Here is a 21,994-nt window from a genome sequence, read left to right on the forward strand (position 1 = left end):
AAAAAAAAAAAAAAAAAAAAAAAAAAAAGAATTGGCTACTTTAGTTCCTCAGATGCAGTAATTTCAAAATGTATTTTTGATAATAAAACTGACTTTTAAAGAAAAGAGTGTTTTGCATTAGGTAAACTTGCCAATTTCGGTAGTCATTGCTGTAAATGAATAAGTTCTATTTTAAATATTAAAGATATCTAATTTAATCCCGATGATTTTAATTTATAATGAAAAGATATATTAAACATAGTATGGTGCAACATGGAATAGCAACTTAATTTTTGAGGAGGGGTAGATTGTATCTTTTTTTAATTGAGAAAATCTGATTGTTTTGTCTTTGGATTTTAGAGTTTGCTTTTTAGAACTGCAAGCTAGCACATACACAGTTAATGATGTGTGTCTGTGTATGATATGAATTCAGCTAATTTTGATTTGGTTTCCAGAGCTAACCTTCACAACATACTGTTTGAAACACATGGTAACATTTTTTCTGAGAAGAGTGAAGGTTTACTCTGCGCCATTTATCTCATAGCGTGTTGTTTGTGACTTCTATTGGGTTAAGGTGCGTGCCCTGATAAATAGTAAATAGTGATGACAATATGTAATAGCCATTTTTAATCAATATCAGAATTAAATGAGTAAATAGTAAATACGCATAAATAGCCTACTATTAATGGTAGGCATTTTGTATACCAAATATTTTGTTAAATGCCTTATTTGTATATCTAATTTGATCTCATTTAGTGGGTGCAGGAGCCTGACTCCTACTTCCAAACTATGTGACATGCACCTTTTTTATCCGTTGGGACTTCAGCTCCTCACTGGTAAAGGTGGAATAATAATAGTATTTCCTTAACGCTTTTAACACAAGATTAAATGAACTAATCTTTATAAAACTTATAGCAAATGACTTACTACTATTTATTTAGTCATTTACATACCAGGCTAAAGGCTAAGTGCTCTTCTTTGTGCTGCTTTTTGAGTAAATCAAAATTGCTACTCTTGTGGTACTAGCATTTTGGTACTATGGAAGACAGGCAGCAAACAAATAATTATATTCTGTGTCAGGTGCTGATGGGTGCTAAGAAGAAAAATAAAGCAGATAGAGGATTGAGAGTGACAGTATGGGTAGGGAGTTACTGTTTTATATAGGATTAGTAAGAATAGGACTCCCTGGTAAGGCAACATTTCAGTCTGAATGATGTGAGACAGCAAGCTGTGCAGATACCTGGGGGAAGAGGGTTTCAGGTTGAGGAACAGCGAGCACAAAGGCTCTGGGGCGAGAGTATGCTTAGTGTGTTTGAGGAGAAGCAAGGAGGCCTGTGCAGCTGGAGTGGCAGTACAAGGGGAAGACTGGTAGATGAGATAGGCAGCAGAGGGCTAGATCATGAAGAGGTTTTGTAGTCATAAGGACTTTGGTTTTTGTTCTAGTGATATGGCAAGTCATGACAAGTTTTGAGCAGTAGAATGACATGATCTGACTTAGGTTTGAAAAGGATTACTCTTGTTGCTGTATAGATATTATAGTGTGTGGGAACAGGGAGTCCAGTTTAGGAAGCTTATTTTACAATTAAAATTACAGAAAAGAGATGACACAGTGGCTTGGACTGCGGAATTGAGGCAGAGATGATGAGAAGTAGTGTATTCTGGATATGTTTTAAAGGTTGGACCAACAAGATAGAAGAAGAGTCAAGAATGACACTTGGTTAGGGACAGTGGCTCACGCCTGTAATCCCAACACTTTGGGAGGCCTAAGCAGGAGGATTGCTTGAGGCCAGGAGTTTGAGATCAGCCTGCGCAACAAAGCAAGACTCCATCTCTACAAAAATTAGCTGGGTGTGGTGGGATGCAACTGTAGTCCTAGCCACCTGGTAGATTGAGGCAGGAGGATCCCTTGAGCCCAGGAGTTTGAGGCTACAGTGAGCTATGGTCTGTTTGTACCACTGTACTCCCGCTTGGGCGACAGTGAGATACCCTGTGTTTAAATATATTTTTAAAGACATGGTTGAAAATATCATGACTGAATGATTCTTAAATTTTGTCCCTAGAAGGATGGAATTACCTTTTTATTGATGAGAGGAAGACAAGTGAAAGTATGGAGTAGATTCTGAAGTGTTCATATAGAATCTAGGTTTTTGGTTTTGATCTTGTTAGTGTTGAGGTGCTTATTAGATGTCCAAATGGAGATTTAGAATGGACAGCTGGCTATATGAATCTAGAGTACAAAGAGGCACCAGACTTGAGATAGAAATAAGGGCTTTATTAGTATATATCATCACAGAGGGTATGGTTGCCTAGGGAATAAAATAAAGATAAACAGGAGAAGAGTTTCAAGGACTAGGCCCTTGGACCAGCCACCTTTTTATGTGTGTGGGAGGAAAAAGTGATCAGCTGTATCAAATGCTGCCAGTGAGGATGGGGATTGATAATTGGATTTGGCAATGTGGAAATTACTGGTGACCTTAAGAAGAAAAGTTTCTTTTCTTGGGTGGTGGAAAATGAAAGTGTTATTGGAGTAGGTTCAGGAAAGAATGAGAGGTGAGGGCGATGAAGACGTAAGTATAGATAGTTTTTTGAGGAATTTTGCTGTAAAACAGAGAAATAGGATAATATCTCTATGGTAAGGAGGATTTCTATTTCATTTGTGAGATTTTAAAGTGTTTGTATATGAAGTGAGTCAGTAGGGGAAGAAAAATTGATGCAGGGATAAGAGGGGACATTTACCTAAGTGAGATCCTTAATTAGGTGAGAAACAATGGATTAATAATAATTTCTTTATAATAACTCACAAGAGACATTTTATTCTCATTTCATCAATTTGCTGGTATTTGACTATTATGGTATGCTACCTTTCCAGTTAAAACTTGTTCTAAATTTGGGAGCTGAGTTGAATCAACATATAATTAAGTTGAGGTTAGTCTTCATATAAAAGTTGCCAGACTTGTTTCCTTCTTGTAATTAATTTTAAATTGGAATCATTGGGAGTGACCTGGGAAATGGAATGTTTTAGCCTAAATTACAAATATGTTGATTTCCAAGTTACCCCAGATTTTAAAATGGATATTTGAAAATAGTTTTGGCTTTGGTGTGTTTCTGTTACATACTGACTTTGTATATAATGTATAATAAATGTTATAATAAACATATAAACATATAAAAACATATATAAATGTAAACGTATATAAATGTGCATTCATAGGCAATTTCTATTTTGTTAACATAGGAAGACTTTAAGTATAGCCAAGTTTTATCTTATGTGGTTTCCAGAAGTAACTATTTTCCTTTCCAAGGTTACCTTTTTTTTGAGGTAGAAAATAAATATTTCATTGTTACTGGGTGCAGTGGCTCATGTTTGTAATCCCAACACTTTGGGAGCCTGAGGTGGGAAGATCGCTTGAGCTCAGGAGTTTGAGACTAGCCTGGGCAACATGGCGAAACCCCCTCTACAAAAAATACAAAAATTAGCTGGGTGTGGTGGCATGTGCCTGCAGCCCCAGCTACTCCAGAAGCTGAGATGGGAGGATTGCTTGAGCCCGTGAGATTGGGGCTGCACTGAGCTGAGATCGCACCACTGCACTCCAGCCTGGGTGATGGGAGTGAGACCCTGTCTCAAAAAAAAAAAAAAAAAAAGATAAGAAATTATTGTTGTATGGCATGAAAGGGTCTTATGCTATATAGTAATTAGAAAATCACATTAATCAAAACTTACTTTAAGTTTTATAAATGTTAGCTCTCTAGTACTTGGTTTTCTTAGTTTTTTAAAATCTTTATAGGCATGAATCATATCATGGAAACCTTAAATAAACTCACAACCTGGATATAGTTGTAACTAATTAGGCTGTGTGAAAATGGCAAGTTTTGAAAGTGCTTAAAATATTGTTCATTTTATATTGATATAGATTAAATAGAATAAATATCATTAAAGAATAAATATTGACAGAACTGTTGTTCTGTCTTAATGAATTCTAATCTATGTGACATAAGGCAGGCACATTTGGAGGATTTAAAAGAAATTAATTTGATTAGAAATGTACTGTGGTTGTCAGAACTACCTTACCTTGATGTGTAGGAGACAGTATGTGTCCCAGGGATATGTGTTGAAATGATCTCGAGCTAAAAGTCTGAAAAGCCTTTCTACATGACGTCCAGATATCTTCAAACCAATCTTCTTGCTTGTCTTGCAGTATGCAGAAATATGTCAGCAACCCCTAGAATGAAGTTGTACAGATATGCATCACTTAAGAAACTTACTGAATATAAAAAATAATCAAATAATTGGTTAACATGATGAATTTTTTTTTTTTTTACTATAAAACAGGTACTTTGAATATTGAAGCCACCCTTATACATTTAAAATACTTGATATTAGTTAACCTAGAAAGAGTTTGACTTGATATTAGTTAACCTAGTAGTAGTAGAGTGGAAGAAAGGATACTTTCACTTTTCATTGTGTACCCTTTATTGTTTGACTTTTTTGCTGTGTGCATGTATTACTTTTAATATAAAATTAGTTTAAAAAATGTAAATGCTTAAAAGCATGTATATAGAAGACCAGTTTGTATATAGTGAAGCATACTTATACAGTGCTCTGCCACTGGATATCATGAGACAATGAATCTTCGTACATTATTTAGTTCTTCAAGTTACTGAGGATGCACAGCTTATTTGTCTCTAATTATTGTTAGTACTAAGCCATAGGATATTCATGCCAAAGTCTCAAATCCTATATGACAGTATAAAAAATATCTAGATACACAACATTATGGTTATTCTTATTTGACTTCAATAACTTTAATAACTCTCCTTAGCTCAGACTATTTAATATTTATGAGATTCTATTATGTAAAAAGAAAATATTCTGAATAATAACTATGTAACTTGGACTTTTTTTGGGCATAATTATCTACTTAGATATTTTTTATCAAAACAGGAATCTTGAAGGCCATTGAGCAATGCCTACAAAATAAAAGAATAAAAGACTAGGTACAGCAAAATAAATTTGAGAGAGGCAATGTGGAAGCTGCTGCATTTGCGAATTATATAGGGCCAGTTGTCAATCAAGTTGATCCCATCTGTTCAGAGAAGTTTTCTAATTTAGTTTCTGGCTTTTTAGATCTTACCTTAGCTTAAGTAGATCTTGTGACTTTTCTTATTGTTGGAGGAGATCTTCCCATTTCGTCTGGTTCAGTCTTCTCATTTCATCTAGTTCAATCTTTTTATTTTGCATTTTGCTACTATTAAGTAGAACTAGGACTATTGGACCTGACCTTGTTGAATCCTAGTTAAGTATTCCTTTATTATTCCCTGTATCCTCTTTGATGAAAAGCCTTACATAGGATGTGTGGTAGACTCTTGGCATTGACAATTTATACTATTCACCTGTGACCTTGAAAGTCTCAGAATGAACAAGTGAAAATCTATGTCCTGTAGTAATTGTTCATTTTTCTATGGTAAGAATTTGAATTATAACCACACTGCAAGGTTGCTGTGTGGGAAACCGTCACTTAACCAGTAAATGTTCATGAGCAATGAATGGCCTTTGCATCCTCACTTGATTGCAGCTCCACAGGGAAAAACAGAAATTCTGGTGTCAGGAACTGGTCTTGCTGATGTAAAGGGTCTGCTGTGTAGGAGCAAAGGGAGAAGCAAAAGCATTAAAAGAAGGATCACTTTTTAGAGGCAAGGTTTTAGCCTAATAAAATGTTGTAGGTATTAAGCATAATTTTGTGTTTGCCTTCATGATATGATAGGTTGAGAAACAGTGACTTGGAAAAGCTGGTTGGGGATGACTTTTTGCATGAAGGACTTTAAGAGCTTTTAAAAGACTAAGTGAGATAGGCCAGATGTGGTGGCTCACGCCTGTAATCCCAGCACTTTGGGAGGCCAAGGTGGGCGGATCACAAGGTCAGGAGTTCGAGACTAGCCTGGCAAATATGGTGAAACCCCATCAAGAAAAATTAGCCGGGCGTGGTGGCGGACGCCTGTAGTCCCAGCTACTGGGGAGGCTGAGGCAGGAGAATAGCTTGAACTCGGGAGGCGGAGGTCGCAGTGAGCTGAGATCGGGCCACTGCACTCCAGCCTGGGTGACAGAGTGAGACTGTCTGAAAAATAAAATCAAATAAAAATAAAATAAAATAAAACTAAGTGGGACACACTTTTACAGTGCATATTAGAATATCTGTAGAGCTTAAATTTTCATTGTTCTGGCTGTTATGCACAAAAGAAAAAACTTTAGCCATTTCTTTAGTGAAGCCTCCTTTATTGTGAATGGTTTCTTGATAAAACGTTTCCACATACGTGTAGAATCGTAGATTCTGTTAGCAAGAGAAGGGGTAGGAAAACAGCATCTGTAGTGAGATTTGATGGTTATTATTCTGAATTTCTTCATTACAATGTTTCTGGGCAAGGATAAAGGAAAGTACAAGAAATTATCTTTTTTGATTATTATCTTCTTCCTCCTTTGATGAAGTAGAGTTCTTTGTGGTGGGGTAAAGAGGCACAGTGCACTGAAAGATTTTTCTTTTTTCAATACTCTGCAGTGTAGCCTCGAAGTTAAGACCTTTTCAAGTTAAGACTCTCCTTCTCTCCCTGTAACTGTTTTGTCTTTACTTCAAGCAGACTTGGAAGTCTTCAGCTTCTGAATGGAGAAACCATGAAATCTGAATTGCATTGTTAATCATGTATTTACCTTAGCTGATGGTGTTTTCAAAAGTTTCATCCTTTCTTGTAGTTTTATAGGGTATATGGCTCTGTAAGAATTCTTGTTTTCAGGCTTATTGCTTTTCCTATGCCACAGACTCCTTCCTTTCTTCCTTCAAACATGTAAAGATCTCTTATAGTGGGTAACAGTATGTATTCTAGAGCCAGGCAGTCCTGGCTTAAGTCCTTACTTGGTCACTGGCTATCTATGTAAACTTGAGCAAATTTCTTATATATATTATATATATTTTATATTAGCTTTATACTACTTGAGTATATCTGCTATAGGTATATAAGATATCTTACGTATATCTATCTTGTATAGTATATATAAAAGGAGTACTATACTATATATTTTGAGAGCAGAGTCTCGCTCGGTCACAAGCTGAGTGGCACTGGCCAGATCTCAGGCTCACGCAAGCCTCCGCCTCCGGATGTCATGCCATTCTGCCGCCCTCAGCCCCTCGCCGCACGTAGCTGGGACTACAGCGCCTGCCACCTCGCGCCGCTAGTTTTGTATTTTTAGTCAGAGACGGTTTCCCACCGTGTTAGCAGGCATGTTCTCGATCTCCTTGACCTGTGATCGTGATCCGCCCCTGCCTCGGCCTTCCAAGGTGCTGATTACAGGCTTGAGCCACCGGGCCGCCTTTTTTTGTTTTTTTCTAAGAGGTTGGTATCTCACTCGTGTCATCCAGGCGTGCGATGGCGTGCGAACACTAGCTCGCTTGACTAATATGAACTTGCTTCAAAGCAATGCTCCTGCCTCAGCCCGCTTGAGTAGGCCTGGGACTACAGGCATGCGCCACCATGCCTGGCCTAGTTTCCGTACGATTTTATTTAAATGAAATCATACAGAATAAACTATTTTTGTTTGACTTGCTTCCGTCAGCGTATGTTGTTCTTACCCCTTAAAAAAAGTAGTAATTATTGGGCAGCTGTCAGTAGTTCACTTCTTTGTATTGCTTGAAGAGTATTTCATTGTGTGAATATATCTCTATTTTCTTCATATACCTTTGCAGACAGGAAACCAGTCACTTCTGTACGGTGATAACAAGAATTGACTGAATTGGAACCAGAGGATGAAGGGAAGAATAGAGAGAGAAAATAAGAATAATTTTCTGTTACTTATCTCTAAAGACACAGACAGGAAGTGAGTTGTATAATAGTGTAGGGTATTGTTTTGCTGAGTTGACTCTCCTGTTGGGTTATCATTGTTCGGGACATAGTCTGCTACATGCTACTGAAGAGGAGTATGTAGCACAAAGCCCGCTCAATAGTGAGCGGGTCACGCCGAGTCGCTTAGTGCTCGCGGCGTAATGCGAGTACTTTGGGAGCCAAGCAGGGAGGATCACGTGACCGCCAGGAGGCGAAGACGCAGGGCGGCGCCGCGCGGGGCAACACTGTTGAGAGACTCAGCGGTCGGTCGCAGACGAGAGACGACGAGAGAGACCGCGCGCGCGCGCGAGCGAGCGCGCGCCGGCGCGCGCAGCGGCGCGGCGCCTAGCGTCACTGTAGTGCGCACTCCGTGGCCGCCGTCGAGGATCTCATACTCAGGGAAGCGGAACGGTCCCCCGCCGGCCGCGCGTACGGGCGACGGGGACCGCCCGCCTTCGCAGCGTGGAGGCGCTGTGGCGACCTGCGCAGGAGCCAGGGCGCGGCAGCCCGACGCATGCCGCAGCCTGCCCCCCGGTGACGCCCGAGGCGCCGCCCCCGTGAGACGCCGTGGCCGCACAAAGAAGAGAAAAAGCAAAGCCAAAACCCCAAACCTCAGATGTAATGTGGTACATAGCAACTGTCAAGTAAGACGCGGTGAACGCTGCGAGAATGTTGTCGTGCAGACAGAAAGAAGAAAAGAAAAAGAAACAGAAGCGGTACAACAGTGACTTTAAAGTGTGTTGAGAGAGTGCGGGAGAACCACGAGTAACGAGACACAGTACTGTCAGATCACAGGGGGGCGCTGTAATTCTTGCTAGAAGAGTCGCATCGATTACAGAGACTTAACAGGTTGTTGTGATGTTAACCGTACGGCTCCAATTCTGTTGTGTGTGAGCGGCATACGGAGTTGGTAGGTAATTTCAAAGGCGGCTTTGTGTGCGCGGTCTGCGCTAGAAGTATCGTGGACTGTGGTGGAAGGTCGCGTGAGTGATTCAGAGTCTGTAGAAGACAGATGTGTGGCGGTGTTGCGGCCCAGCCGAGCGGATGTATAACGGACTGTGGCGGGTCGTGTTCGGCCGCCGCGATGGCTCGATCAACCAGCCAACGGTGGATCGCGCTCTATTACGCTCGAAAAGCAGCGAAGTAGTTTCGTTAAGTGGAGAATCGTGCAGAATCGATTGCGTTTGTGGATGAGAGTTAATTGCTGTACTTACTTGATGGTAGTATGCTGCAGTGCAGATCTTCGAGGAGGATCTTGGAGCTTCTGACGGAATGCGTTACGCTGATACCTTGTATATAGGTACCGAAAACTTCATACTTTTCGTTGTGGTTTGAACATCTGGTTTTTACCTTCTCCATTGGGATGTAAAATGTTAGTTATGAAAGGTTAAATATATATATTGTTTAAATATTTCTTTGACAAAACCCAGAGGATGGCGGCGCCGCGTGGCTCAAGCCGTACATCCCAGCACTTTGGCGAGCCGAGGGGCAGGCGGGATCACGGATCACAAGGTCAGAGATCGAGACCATCCCTGGGCTACACGGTGAAACCCCGTCGTCTACCTAAAAAATACAAAAGACACGAGCCGGGCGACGCGGGCGGCGGCCTGTAGCCCAGTAGCTTGGGAGGCTTGACGGCAGCGAGAATGGCTGAAAACCCGGGGATGCGAGCTTGCAGTCGCGCGCACGCATCGCCACTGCACTCCAGCGCGCTGGGGCGAGCAGAGCGAGGATCCGTCTCAGAAAAAAAAAAAAAAGAAGAAAAACCAGAGATGAGCATCTTAAGACAACAATACAAAGCCTCTGATCTGTTTAATCAGTGCGTAATTAAAAATTCTGTTATTGACTGTTAAAATTGTCGCCGGCCGGTGACTGAAAGGGATAATTGTCGGTTGACAGGATAAGGTATTTGAATATTTTAGAATATGACAGTGAATGTTAATAGGATGTCTGAGCCATACTTAACTCTTAATAATTCAATGACAGCTCTGAAATTAGCTTAAAAAACAAAAAAACATCCTGGTGAACTTGAGAGGGTGACTCCTTTGCAATAGTATTACTACCTCGATAACGGAAACTTGTGAACTACAAGCGAGGTTTTGTTGGAATAGGTCACCATTGTATCTACACAGTAACTTTACTAGCTATGAACCAATCATCCGCCTACGTTGCCAGATGTATAAAGCTATATGTCGTAATAGGTAAAGTGATCATCTTAGTTCTGTCCACCAACACTGATGTTTAGGCGAATTAGTAGAGATGTCCAGTATAGTGTTCAAAAGAAATAGCTCCATAGCCAGCCATGATTTAAAAAGAAAAGTTCATGGGCACAGTCCCACTTGCCTGGTGAGCAGTTCACTCAAAGTTTTTTAAACACAAATAGCTGTTCTTTCAAATTTTATGTAGCATTGCCTGTACATTTTATGCTATAATTCATGAAACATACTTTTGCAAGCTTTACCTAAAAAAGAAAGCGAATGTAATATTTATAAAGTGGTGAGGTTTGGCCTAGCCCTGTCTCATTCTGTACTGATGTTTTGACGGAGCATTGTTCACAGATTTATCCCTGATACATGTTGCTAATAGATAACTCTTAAGTAATTCTCATGAATAAGAGCACAATCAGAGTTAAATTGAAAGCGTGGTTATCCAGACCTGGTGGCTCACACCTGCTAATCCAGCAACTTGGGAGCCCAGGCGGGCAGATTACTGAGGTCAGGAGTTCGAGACCAGCCTGGCCAATATTGGTGAAACCCCTGTCTCTACGTCGAAACTACAAAAAAACATAAAAATAAAAATGAAAAACTCGGCTGGGCATGTGTGGCACCACGACGCGTAGTCCCAGCTACTGGGAGGCTAAGGCAGCCGGAATGCTGAATCCCGGGGAGAGGAGGCTTGCAGTGAGCCAAGATCACGCCACCACACTCCAGCTATGCAACAGAGCAAGACCCATTCAAAAAAAAAAAAAAAAAAGAAAAAGATTTCTTTATAAGCTCTTTCATTGACTTGTCCTATAAGGCAGCTATAATAAAAGTTAGTTTATATAACAGCCTTTTCTTTTTGAAACCTTCCTCTATTTGGCAAAAGTTTTGTTGATAAAACTCATGTGCTGGTGGGACACCCCAGAGTTAAATTAGGTTTAGGAGTTTGTAGAGGGGTATAGAGTTTATGTTCGTAGAAGTGGGAAGTATGTGTTCAATAAGTTAACGGAAAGTGAGAAAGAAGGCAAAAGGAAAGAGGAAAAAATGGAAGAGCGCCAAGGACTAAGAAGAGGAAGATAAAGAAGATGAGTAGAAATAGAGGCAAATGATGACTGATGTGATCAAATTATTTTATTTTAATTAATTATTTTTGAGACAGTCTGCTTCTGTCACCCACACTGGAGTGCAGTGGTGCAATCTTGGCTCACTGCAACTTCTGCCCCCAGGTTCAGTCAGTTCTCCTGCCTCATCCTCCCAAGTAACTGGGACTACAGGTGCACGCCACCATACCGAGTTAATTTTTTGTATTTTTAGTGGAGACAGGCTTTCGCCATATTGGCCAGGCTGGTTTCGAACTCCTGACTGCAGGTGATCTGCAGTCAGGCCTCGGCTTCCCAAAGTGCTGGGATTACAGGCATGAGCCACTGTGCCCAGCCAGATCAAATTATTTTTTGTAATTAATATATAATAATTGAATTCTGAATGAATAAATTTTAAGGTCTAAGTGTAAAATTAATAATTGACAGTCACAGTTGATTTCTCTTGAAAGAGGCACTCTCTGGGAATTATAATGTCTTTAGAGTGCTTTGAGAAAGTAGAGAAAGAACATCTTTATGAGAAAGGTTAAATTCTATACTACCACTTTCTGTTCTTAACTTCCACATTAATCCATTTGCATTCTATTTATCAGCCAGGATCATCTTTTGAAAATGTAAATGATACTATGTCACTTTCCAGAATTTAAAAGTGGGTAGGGGATACAAATATGATTTTAAAAGGCATTACAAATAACAGGTAGCAATTTTTCCAAAATTGATGTTAGAATGCTGACTAGCAGCTTGGTAAAAGAAATTGGTTTAGAACCTCTGCTAACATCATCCATCAAAGTAAATACTAGTTAGGTAAGGGTATTAACATATCTGGAGAGGCATTTCAAGCCACAGCTAATTTGGAACACAATATGTCTTAATGTTTATGAGACATTGTTGGGAAGAGTATAAAACATGATAAATTGTAATTAAATTACATGAAAAAATAAGTCATAATGTAACCAGTGGAAGTGATGAACAGAATGGGAAAAATACTTGCAAAAAAATGACAAAGGATAATATCAAAAAATCATAAAATTCTTAGTACTTAGAGGCTAACTCATCATAATAAGAATATGAACTGAAATTACAAGAAGTAAATGTAATTAATAAAATGGAAATGTTTTATTTTCTAAAAAAATAGAAATAAAAACAGTAGTGAAGTGCCAATTTAAATAAACAGTTTGAAGAACAATACAGCCGGGCGCGGTGGCTCATGCTTGTAATCCCAGCACTTTGGGAGGCCGAGGTGGGCGCATCACGAGGTCAGGAGATCGAGACCATCCTGGCTAACACGGTGAAACCCCATCTCTACTAAAAAATACAAACAATTAGCCGGGTGTGGTGGCGGGCACCTGTAGTCCCAGCTACTCTGGAGGCTGAGGCAGGAGAATGGCATGAACCCGGGAGGCGGAGCTTGCAGTGAGCCAAGATCGCGCCACTGCACTCCAGCCTGGGCGACAGAGCGAGACTCTGCCTCAAAAAAAAAAAATACAGTTGTGTAATTCCTATAATCCAGAAATGGCTAGATTATGGCAAAATTAGTTTTTTTATTTAAAAAAATGCATTTCAATGGACTATATCAGGTTAACGCTTTAGGAAAGCAATTTGATAATATATATTAAGAGTCATAAAAATGTATATAATTACTGGCTTAGAAATTCACGTTCGCAAGCTCTATCCTAATAAGTCCCAAAATGGAAAAAGTTAAATGTGTTACGTTTTCTACAGCAGCATTGTTTTTTAAAGAGTCTTAAGTTTCTGATAGTGCATTGACTAAATAAAAAAAGCAGGGTATAAAATTGTGTAAAACTGGGAAAAAAAGAGAATGTACTATATAAGGTTAAATAAATTATTGTAATGGATGCTAATAGTTTGCATATGTTTTCTTATATGAGAAATGGATATATTATTTTAATGGTGAAAAATATAAAATTTAAAAGCATTTGTGCAAAAATGATTACAAGTTGAGGGGACTAATGATTCTTAAACTGACAGAATGGTTCTTTGATTTATAATATGACTGGTCAGGGCCTAATAACATTTTTCGTTCTTTTTTTTCTTCTTCTTCTTCTTCTTTTTCTTTTGAGATGGAGTCTCTCTTTGTCACTCAGGCTGGAGTGCAGTGGTGCAATCTTGGCTCACTGCAACCTCCACCTCCTGAGTTCAAGTGATTCTCCTGCCTCAGGCTCCCAAGTAGCTGTAATTACGAGCATCTGCCACCAGGCAGGCCTGGATAATTTTTTTATTTTTAGTAGAGACAAGGTTTTACCATGTTGGCTAGGCTGGTCTCGAACACCTGACCACAAGTGATCTGCCTGCCTTGGCCTCCCAAAGTGTTGGGATTACAGGCATGAGCCACTGTGCCTGGCCAAGGTTTTTCTTTTCACAGTAACTGTTAGGGCTGATAACTTAATGGGGAGTGTGAGAGGCAGCTTTTGAGGTCATAACGAAGATTGTTTACAAACAAACTTCCCTATTTCATAAAGAATTAGTAGCAAAGGTTTTCAGGTGTTGCTTTCCAAGAGAAATGCATGAATAAATTAAAGCATATTTATTTTAAAAGTTTATTAAGTGACTGCTATGATCCAGATATTGTGGTAGTGCTAGAGACACAGCGATTAATAAAACAGACATGGTTTTAGCTCTGTGCTGATAAATTGGTAGGTGAGATAGATATTAAGCATATGATAATGAATATAGATATCTTATTAAAAACTAAAAATTTAATTTAAAAGCTGAAAGTGAAATACAGTGGTTCTCAAACTTCTTGGTTTCAGGAACCCTGTCTACTTCTAACTTATTAAGGACACCAAATGTAGACCACATCTACCTTTGTTGAATGCATTCAAAATTAAAATGAGACACTTTAAAATTATTTAAAATAAACAAATTAGAGGTTAATAAAACATTTTAAAATGAGAAGTACATTTTCTAATAGAAGATAGTGGGAAAAGTGGCATTGCTTTCCTTTTTTTTTTTTTTTACAAAATGTAAAAATGTCATATTTTTACTAGTTATTAAATCTCCTTTTAATGTTTGGCTTAATAGAAGAAGATAACTATGTTCTCATATCTGGTTATGCATTCATCCTGTTGTGATCATTTGTTTTGGTTGAGGTATATGAAGAAAATCTAACCTCACACAGATATGTAGTTAGAAAAGGAAGAGGTGTAGTGTAATTACCTTTTCAGATAATTGTGGATATTTTTCTTTAATACTACACCAAAACTCAACAAATGGTAGTCTCTTAAAGGTTAGTTATAATGCGAAATCTGAAGTTCCTATCAATGAATTTTTGTCCTTTTTTTTTTTTTTTGAGACGAAGTCTTGGTCTGTCACCAGGCTGGAGTGCAGTGGCACTATCTCAGCTCACTGCAACCTCCACCTCCCGGATTCAAGTGATTCTCCTGCCTCAGTCTCCCAAGTAGCTGGGACTGCGGACGCGCGCCACCATGCCCAGCTAATTTTTGAATTTTTAAGGTTTCACCATGTTGGCCAGGATGACTCGATCTCTTGACCTCGTGATCCACTTGCCTCGGCCTCCCAGAGTGCTGGGATTACAGATGTGAGCCACCATGCCTAGCTGAATTTTTGTACTTTTTATAAATTCATTGTCTATTTTACAGTTTGAATGGATCTTTTACCCTTGCATCATTTTGTAATGTGTGGAACATTGGGGAAATTTTTATTGTGTTATGCAGATATTTTCAATGCTGGTATTTCATTATATGATACTAAAAAATCACATTTCTTTTTGTTTGTTTTGTTTTGTTTGTTTTTCTTTTTTTGAGACAGAGTTTCGCTCTTGTCGCCCAGCTGGAGTGCAGTGGCACAATCTCAGCTCACTGCAACCTCCACCTCCTGGGTTCAAGGGATTCTCCTGCCTCAGCCTCCCGAGTAGCTGGGATTATAGGCATGCACCACCACGCCCTGCTAATTTTTGTATTTTTAATAGAGACAGGGTTTCACCATGTTGGCCAGGCTGGTCTCAAACTGCTGACCTCAGGTGATCCACCTGCCTCGGCCTCCCAAATTACTGGGATTACATGCGTGAGCCACTGCACCTGGCAAAAAAATCACATTTCTTAATGTCACCATGTATTTTATCAGACAAAATCATTAATTCTTTGGAGGCTATCAAGCTTACAGTGATAAAAGTTTTATGAAAGTCTGATTTTCACTTGAAAACCTCAATTTCATCATTGACAACAAATATATTATTTTCTTTAAAGTACTAGATTCTGTTTTGTTTTTTTTTTCCCCCTTTTGAGATAGGATTTTGCTTTGTTACCCAGGCTGGAGTCAGTGGCATGATCATAGCTCACGCAGCTTTGAATTCCCAGGCTCAAGTGATCCTCCTGTTCCAGCCTTCTGAGTAGCTAGGACTGCAGACCTGTGCCAGCATGCTTGGCTGTTTTTTAAAAAATTGTTTTTGTAGAGATGTGGTCTCACTATGTTGCTCAGGCTGGTCTTGAACTCCTGGCCTCAAGCTATCCTTTCACCTCAGCCTCCCAAGGTGCTGAGATTACAGGCATGAACCACTGTGCCTGACTTCCATTCACTTTGGAGAAATCTTCTGCCAGCTACCTAAACTGGAATAGCCATAATTTATCTACAGTCATCTTTTGAAGTAAAAATTTTTTTCCATGAGGAAAATGTCTGGTTCGGCTTACAGCTCACAACTACACGACTGCTTTTTCCTGAGACATACTTCCATATGCAGCAGAAATGTTTTATCACCACAGATTGAATGCATTTTGTCATAGACTATTAAAAATATACCTACTCAAGAGTCAGGATTTAATGAAATTAGGAACTCCCTCCCTTTTAAACTTAGTGTGAGTAAGGTTAAAAAATAAGACTACTAGTACATATTGATTATACTACTCTGATCTTTGTTCTAATGGGCCAGTGGTTTTATGCTCCCCTCACCTTTGCACCGTAATTGCAGATGAAAAAAGTAAATAACTTCCTTGCATTCTTATGAAAATAGTTTTAATTTTATGGACTGCTGCATAGGGTCTTGAGGAATACCGGGAATCCAGAGTTCGCAGTTTGAGAACTATTGTTATAGATCTTAGGAGGGTGACTTGATTTAAATTGTGGGAAAGGTATTGGGGAAGGTATCTCCGAGGAACAGATTATTTATTTATTTATTTATTTATTTATTTATTTATTTATTTTTGAGACGGAGTCTCGCTCTGTCGCCCAGGCTGGAGTGCAGTGGCGCAATCTCGGCTCACTGTAACCTCCGCCTCCCAGGTTCAAACGATTCTCCTGCCTCAGCCTCCTGAGTAGCTGGGACCATGCCTGGCTAATTTTTTGTATTTTTAGTAGAGATGGGGTTTCAGCGTGTTAGCCAGGATGGTCTCGATCTCCTGACCTCGTGATCCGCTTGCCTTGGCCTCCCAAAGTGTTGGGATTTCAGGCGTGAGCCACCGCACCCGACCGAGGAACACGTTTTTTAAGCCAGGCTAGCCAAGCTTAAAAAGGGGAACAAAACATGGATTTAAAAAGTTTGAAGTAGGCAAAGTTGTTGGTGTTATCAAGGAACTGCAAGAAGACCAGTATACATAAAGTATTATGATCAAGGTGGGCAAGAGTAATAGCTAATTTGCTAGTGCATTTGAGAGTGCAGAGCCCGTTGTAAGGATTCTAGATTTTATCCTGTGACCATGAAATGCCATGAAAGTCTTTAAGCAAGGGAAGTGATATGATCTATGTTTCCAGAAAATGACTTTGACTGTTTAAGGAATTTAAAAAATCATACATTTTAGTTCTTTTCCATATTGGTAGTTGACTATTATTAAAACTCTAAAATCTCAGAATTCAGGATGTACTTAGGTAGTAGTAACTTGATTTTGATACATATTTTCAGAAAGCCTTGCAGGACAGAAAAGAGAGCAAAAGAAATGCTTTTTGGGGCCAAATGACATTTTTTTCTTTGGTTAAAATGTCTTCACTTCCTGTGAAACACCTTTACAAAATTACTTATGTTCATTATTTGGACTAAGTAGCTGAATAAACAGTCATGAGGGTACACACTCAGGCAGCTTATACCTGGGTGCACAGACTACATTCATCGTTGCAACTCCACAAATGTGAATTCTTTATTATAGCTATTATATATGAAGTGCATTTATTTCTAAGAGAATGCCTACTGATCTTGCCCTTCTCCCCCAATTTTTTCATATTAAAGGCTTTTTTTTAAACCTGTGTATCAACAATGACGATGTGCTAATATTGAAAAGTTACGTCTTTAAAGACAAAGCACCTTACAGTCAAATAAAGGGAGAGAAAGTGGCATTGCTTCTAATGCCTCTATTATTTATTTCTCTTCAAAATATTCCTGTGGCCTTGGTGTTTATGGATCTAGCATTGTAACAAAGAAAATGCATGAACTTCAATGTACACTATTCATTTTCTTTTGTTAGCATTTAGCTAACAAAGAGACCCATTTTGAGATTACTACTGGTTTAAATGCCCCATTTTACTTTCCTTTCAATGACATTTGGCTTTTCTGGTTTTGTTTTGGATATATTGCTTTTAAGGGTTTTATATTGAGGAGACTTACACATTTTTTTTCTTATTACTTCTTTTAATCAAATATGGAACTTCACTTGGCTATTGGCGAGTTTTCTACCAAACCAGAAAGAATCTGTAGAGTACACAGTTGGTTAATTGAGATTGGTGGGGCTCTTTTTCCTTCATCTAGATTGGGGCAGACAAAAAGGCAAATAAGGAAAGTAGTCAGGTATCAGAAGAGTTAATTAGGCTTCTGGCAGACCTCTGTTGTTTATTTCTGGAGCAGTGTATCTTTTGGCTATTGTTAGAACCTTATTACACTTAGGAAATTTATGTATGCCTTGAATTTAAATTGTTATTTTAAAAATCACTTCATATTTTGACTGTGTGTTTTAGATTTTCCAGGAGTGCTCTGATGTTAAATATTCTTTCTGTCTGTCTTTTCATATATTCCTCAATCAGAAAAATGCCGTTTCTCATTATTTGATTCTTGGTTCATGTACTACCTGGCCCTAGTCAGGTTACCTAAACATTTCTGAATTACCATTATCTACAGCCCACATTAGCCTTTAATTAAAAAGAAAGTGTCATTTGTTTATGTGCTGTTAAGATAGGTGACCAGAGTGCTATCTTTTAGTTTTCTTCATTTAGAAATCTATAGATTTGACTTTTTTTTTGAAATGGTTCTTGAATTGATGATAGAGGTGGTGACAAGAAGTGAGGATTAGCAGTGCTAATAACATATTGAAGGAAGAGAGGTAGAAAGATTCTGTCTTCTATAAGGAACTTAAATTAATGAGCAAAAAGCAATCCAGTTAAAAAGAGGGCAAAGGACACGAACAGACTCTTTTCAAAAGAAGATACATACGTGGCCAACAAGCATACAAAAAAATTCTCATAATCAGTAATCGCTAGAGAGATACAAATCAAAACCACAATGAGATACCACCTGATAATAGTCAGAGTGGCTATTATTGATAAGTCAAAAATTAACAGATGCTGGTAAGGTTGTGGAGGAAAAGAAATGTTTTACACATTGTTGGTAGTAGTGTAAATTCATTCAGTCATTGTGGAAAACAGTGTGGCGATTTCTCAAAGAACTTAAACCAGAAGTAACTCGGGACCCAGCAGTCCCGTTATTGGATATGTACCTGAAGGAATGTAAATTGTTCTGCCATAAAGACACATGCACACATGTGTTCATTGCAGCACTGTTCTCAATAGTAAAGACATGGAATCTACATAAATGCCCATCAGTGGTAGACTAGATAAAGAAAATGTGGTACATATATACACTATGTAATATTACACAGCTCTATAAAAGAATGAGATCATATCTTTTGCAGCAACATGGAGCTAGACGCCATTATCCTAAGCAAACTCCCACAGGAACAGAAAATCAAATACTGTGTGTTCTCATAAGTAGGAGCTAAATATTGAGAACATGTGGACATAAAGAAGGGAACAACAGACACTGAGACCTACTTGAGGCTAGAATGTGGGAGAAGGATGAGGATAAAAAAACTACTTATGGAATACTAGGTTTATTACCTAGGTGTCCAAATAATCTGTACACCAAACCTTGGCAACATGTAATTTACCTATATTACAAACCCATACAGGTACCCTTGAACTTAAAGAAAAGGATAATCTGCTTCTGACCAGAAATGGCCTGTGGATGAACCCTCATGTTTGCTGTGTGTGCTGTCTTAAGGAGGTTCTGGGACTCTAAACTGAGAATCACTTATCCACAACTTTCTTTGTTTTTTTTTTTCATAGCAGAACAACTTAATATGCACAGCTTTATCTCCTCCCTCCCTCCCTGCAATATGTGAAGTAACATAAACCAATAATTGGTTAATTTTCTTAGCTGTAATAGAATTTTATGAGAATAAATATATTGCTAAAGCACACATTCCCTGGCCTGCAAATTTTTGATACAAAAGAACTAGCTCATCTCTCAGCTTTTGTTCGTTAATTGAGCAATCCGTAATACTTTTCTAACTACATAGCATATCATATGTTTTCTTCAAATAGTTTTGGCTTTATGAGTCTGTAAGTTTTTATGTGATGTGAGAAGGTTGGTTCATGTGAATATTGGAGAACAGAGAAGATTGATAGTTTTGGAATTCAGATTGTAGGGCAGGTTTGGATATTTGACTGAATGAGAGGAAATTAACATTACTCTTAATGTCAAGATAAAGAGATTGTACAGATTTAAGCTACACTTTAGCTCAGTTCTTTTCTGTAGACTACAGTGCAAATAACACATAATCTAGTTTCTTTGTTTTTGAGAATGACTTCTATTTGAATGGGAATAGAGAAAGCTTATTATATAGAATTCTTTTCAACAAGATGCCTTTTTCACCCTACCATGGAGGAAATACGGAAATAGCTTTTCAGAATGCCTTTTATAATGGGTATTTTGTATAGATATTTAGAATTTTATGCTATTATGTATTTTTATTAAAATCATGGTGGATCTTAGAAGTTTATTTTAGAATGTGTTAGAATTTTGAAATTTTAATAGCTTAAATGTGTAAAATCCAGTTAATAAAATACAGCTTCTGAAAACCTGTTGTATCCTTGTCATTGTGCATACAGAGATTATTTTATGCATAGTGGTTTGGTTTACTGTATTACTTAATAGCTGGTATTTCCAAGTACTGAATATGATTCTTTTAAAGGCCATCCAACAAAGACAGAAATAAGGAATTGAACTTAACTGAGGAGCAAGTCATTATTAGGTGTATTAGTTTGCTAGGGCTGTCATAATAAAATACCACAGATTGGGTGGTTTAAACAACACAGATTTATTTTTTAACAATTCTGGAAGCTTGAAGTTCAATATCAAGTTTGTCAGGGTTGGTTTCTCCTGAGGCCTTTCTTCTTGGCCTGTTGTAGGTGGCCGCCTTCTTGTTGCCCCTTCTGACATGATCATATCTCTGTGCAGGCATACTTCTGGTGTCTCTTTTTCCTATAAGGACACCAGACTTATTGGATTAGGTCCCCACTAATGGCCTCATTTGAACTTAATCGCCTCTTTGAAGACCTTATCTCTAAATAGCATTACAGTCTGTGCTACTGGGGATTGGTTCTTCAACATGTGAATTTTGGAGGGGAACACAGTTCAGCCATTAACAGTTGGTAATTAAGAAGGAAAACAAGTGATTTGTAAGAATTGCTTTTTTCTCTTTTATTTAATAAGGTTTGTGTAGAAGTGCAATTGTTCCGTGTTTTTTGTTGTGTATCTCCTAGCCGGAGAATTTTCATCCTTGGGCCTTCTCATCATGTGCCCCTCTCTCGATGTGCACTTTCCAGTGTGGATATATATAGGACACCCCTGTATGACCTTCGTATTGACCAAAAGAGTAAGTATATAGAAATAGCTTTCAAATAGCTAATGTTCTTTTAATAGGACTTGGAAGTTAATTTAAAAACTTATAAATGTGAGCATCATAAGTAATATCTCAATATTTGAAATAAAATTTGTTACAACTAATCTGCATAAAACAGCAAAAAAAGAAACTCTTCCATATCCCTAAAAGGCAACTAGTGTTTTTCAGCTAGCTACAGAAATCTGTCAGATCCGCCAGTGTGCAGATTGTAGTGGTTACATTAATATTCAGAAAAATGCCATGTACTCAGTGTACCAGGAGACAAAAAATTAGTACCCATACCAATTTCATGAAAGATTCTGGGCGTGTTAATCTACTTCTACGTAATGACACTTTCTCACTGTAAATAGATAATGCTGATAATATCTTTATTTTCTTGTAAATGATTTTTATGGGAAAAAATGAGCCTTTATGAAACTCTGAAAGAAACGTGCTATATAAATGATAAATATATTTTATTTTAAACATGCCTACAATTAAGATTGATTTATATTTTTCCAGGAGTCCAGAGTCACATTTTTATTTAGTAGTTCTTACACAATAGATGTATAAAGTAAAAACCTTTTGATTTTATAAAGGTTTTTTTTTGGGGGGGGAGGAGTAATTTTAAAAATACAGAACAGTATAAAGAGTAGTATAAGAAACTGGCCGGGCGCGGTGGCTCAAGCCTGTAATCCCAGCACTTTGGGAGGCCGAGACGGGCGGATCACAAGGTCAGGAGATCAAGACCATCCTGGCTAACATAGTGAAACCCTGTCTCTACTAAAAACTACAAAAAACTAGCCGGGTGAGGTGGCAGGCGCCTGTAGTCCCAGCTACTCGGGAGGCTGAGGCAGGAGAATGGCGTGAGCCCGGGAAGCGGAGCTTGCAGTGAGCTGAGATCCGGCCACTGCACTCCAGCCTGGGCGACAGAGCGAGACTCCGTCACCAAAAA

At 38.5% G+C, this 21,994-nt stretch overlaps 1 protein-coding gene across 1 annotated transcript in view; it reads left to right on the plus strand.

Annotated features, from left to right (window-relative positions):
- LOC108528675 (protein MEMO1-like) overlaps window positions 1–21,994 on the plus strand; it is a 97,516-nt gene that overhangs the window by 73,374 nt on the left and 2,148 nt on the right. The window contains exon 4 of the mRNA XM_017870611.1: window positions 20,921–21,033. Coding sequence (XP_017726100.1) covers window positions 20,921–21,033 — 113 coding nt within the window. The remainder of the gene's footprint in view (window positions 1–20,920; window positions 21,034–21,994) is intronic.

This window comes from Rhinopithecus bieti, unplaced genomic scaffold, assembly GCF_001698545.2.
Source record: "Rhinopithecus bieti isolate Rb0 unplaced genomic scaffold, ASM169854v2 scaffold_5341, whole genome shotgun sequence".
Taxonomy (NCBI): Eukaryota; Metazoa; Chordata; class Mammalia; order Primates; family Cercopithecidae; genus Rhinopithecus; species Rhinopithecus bieti.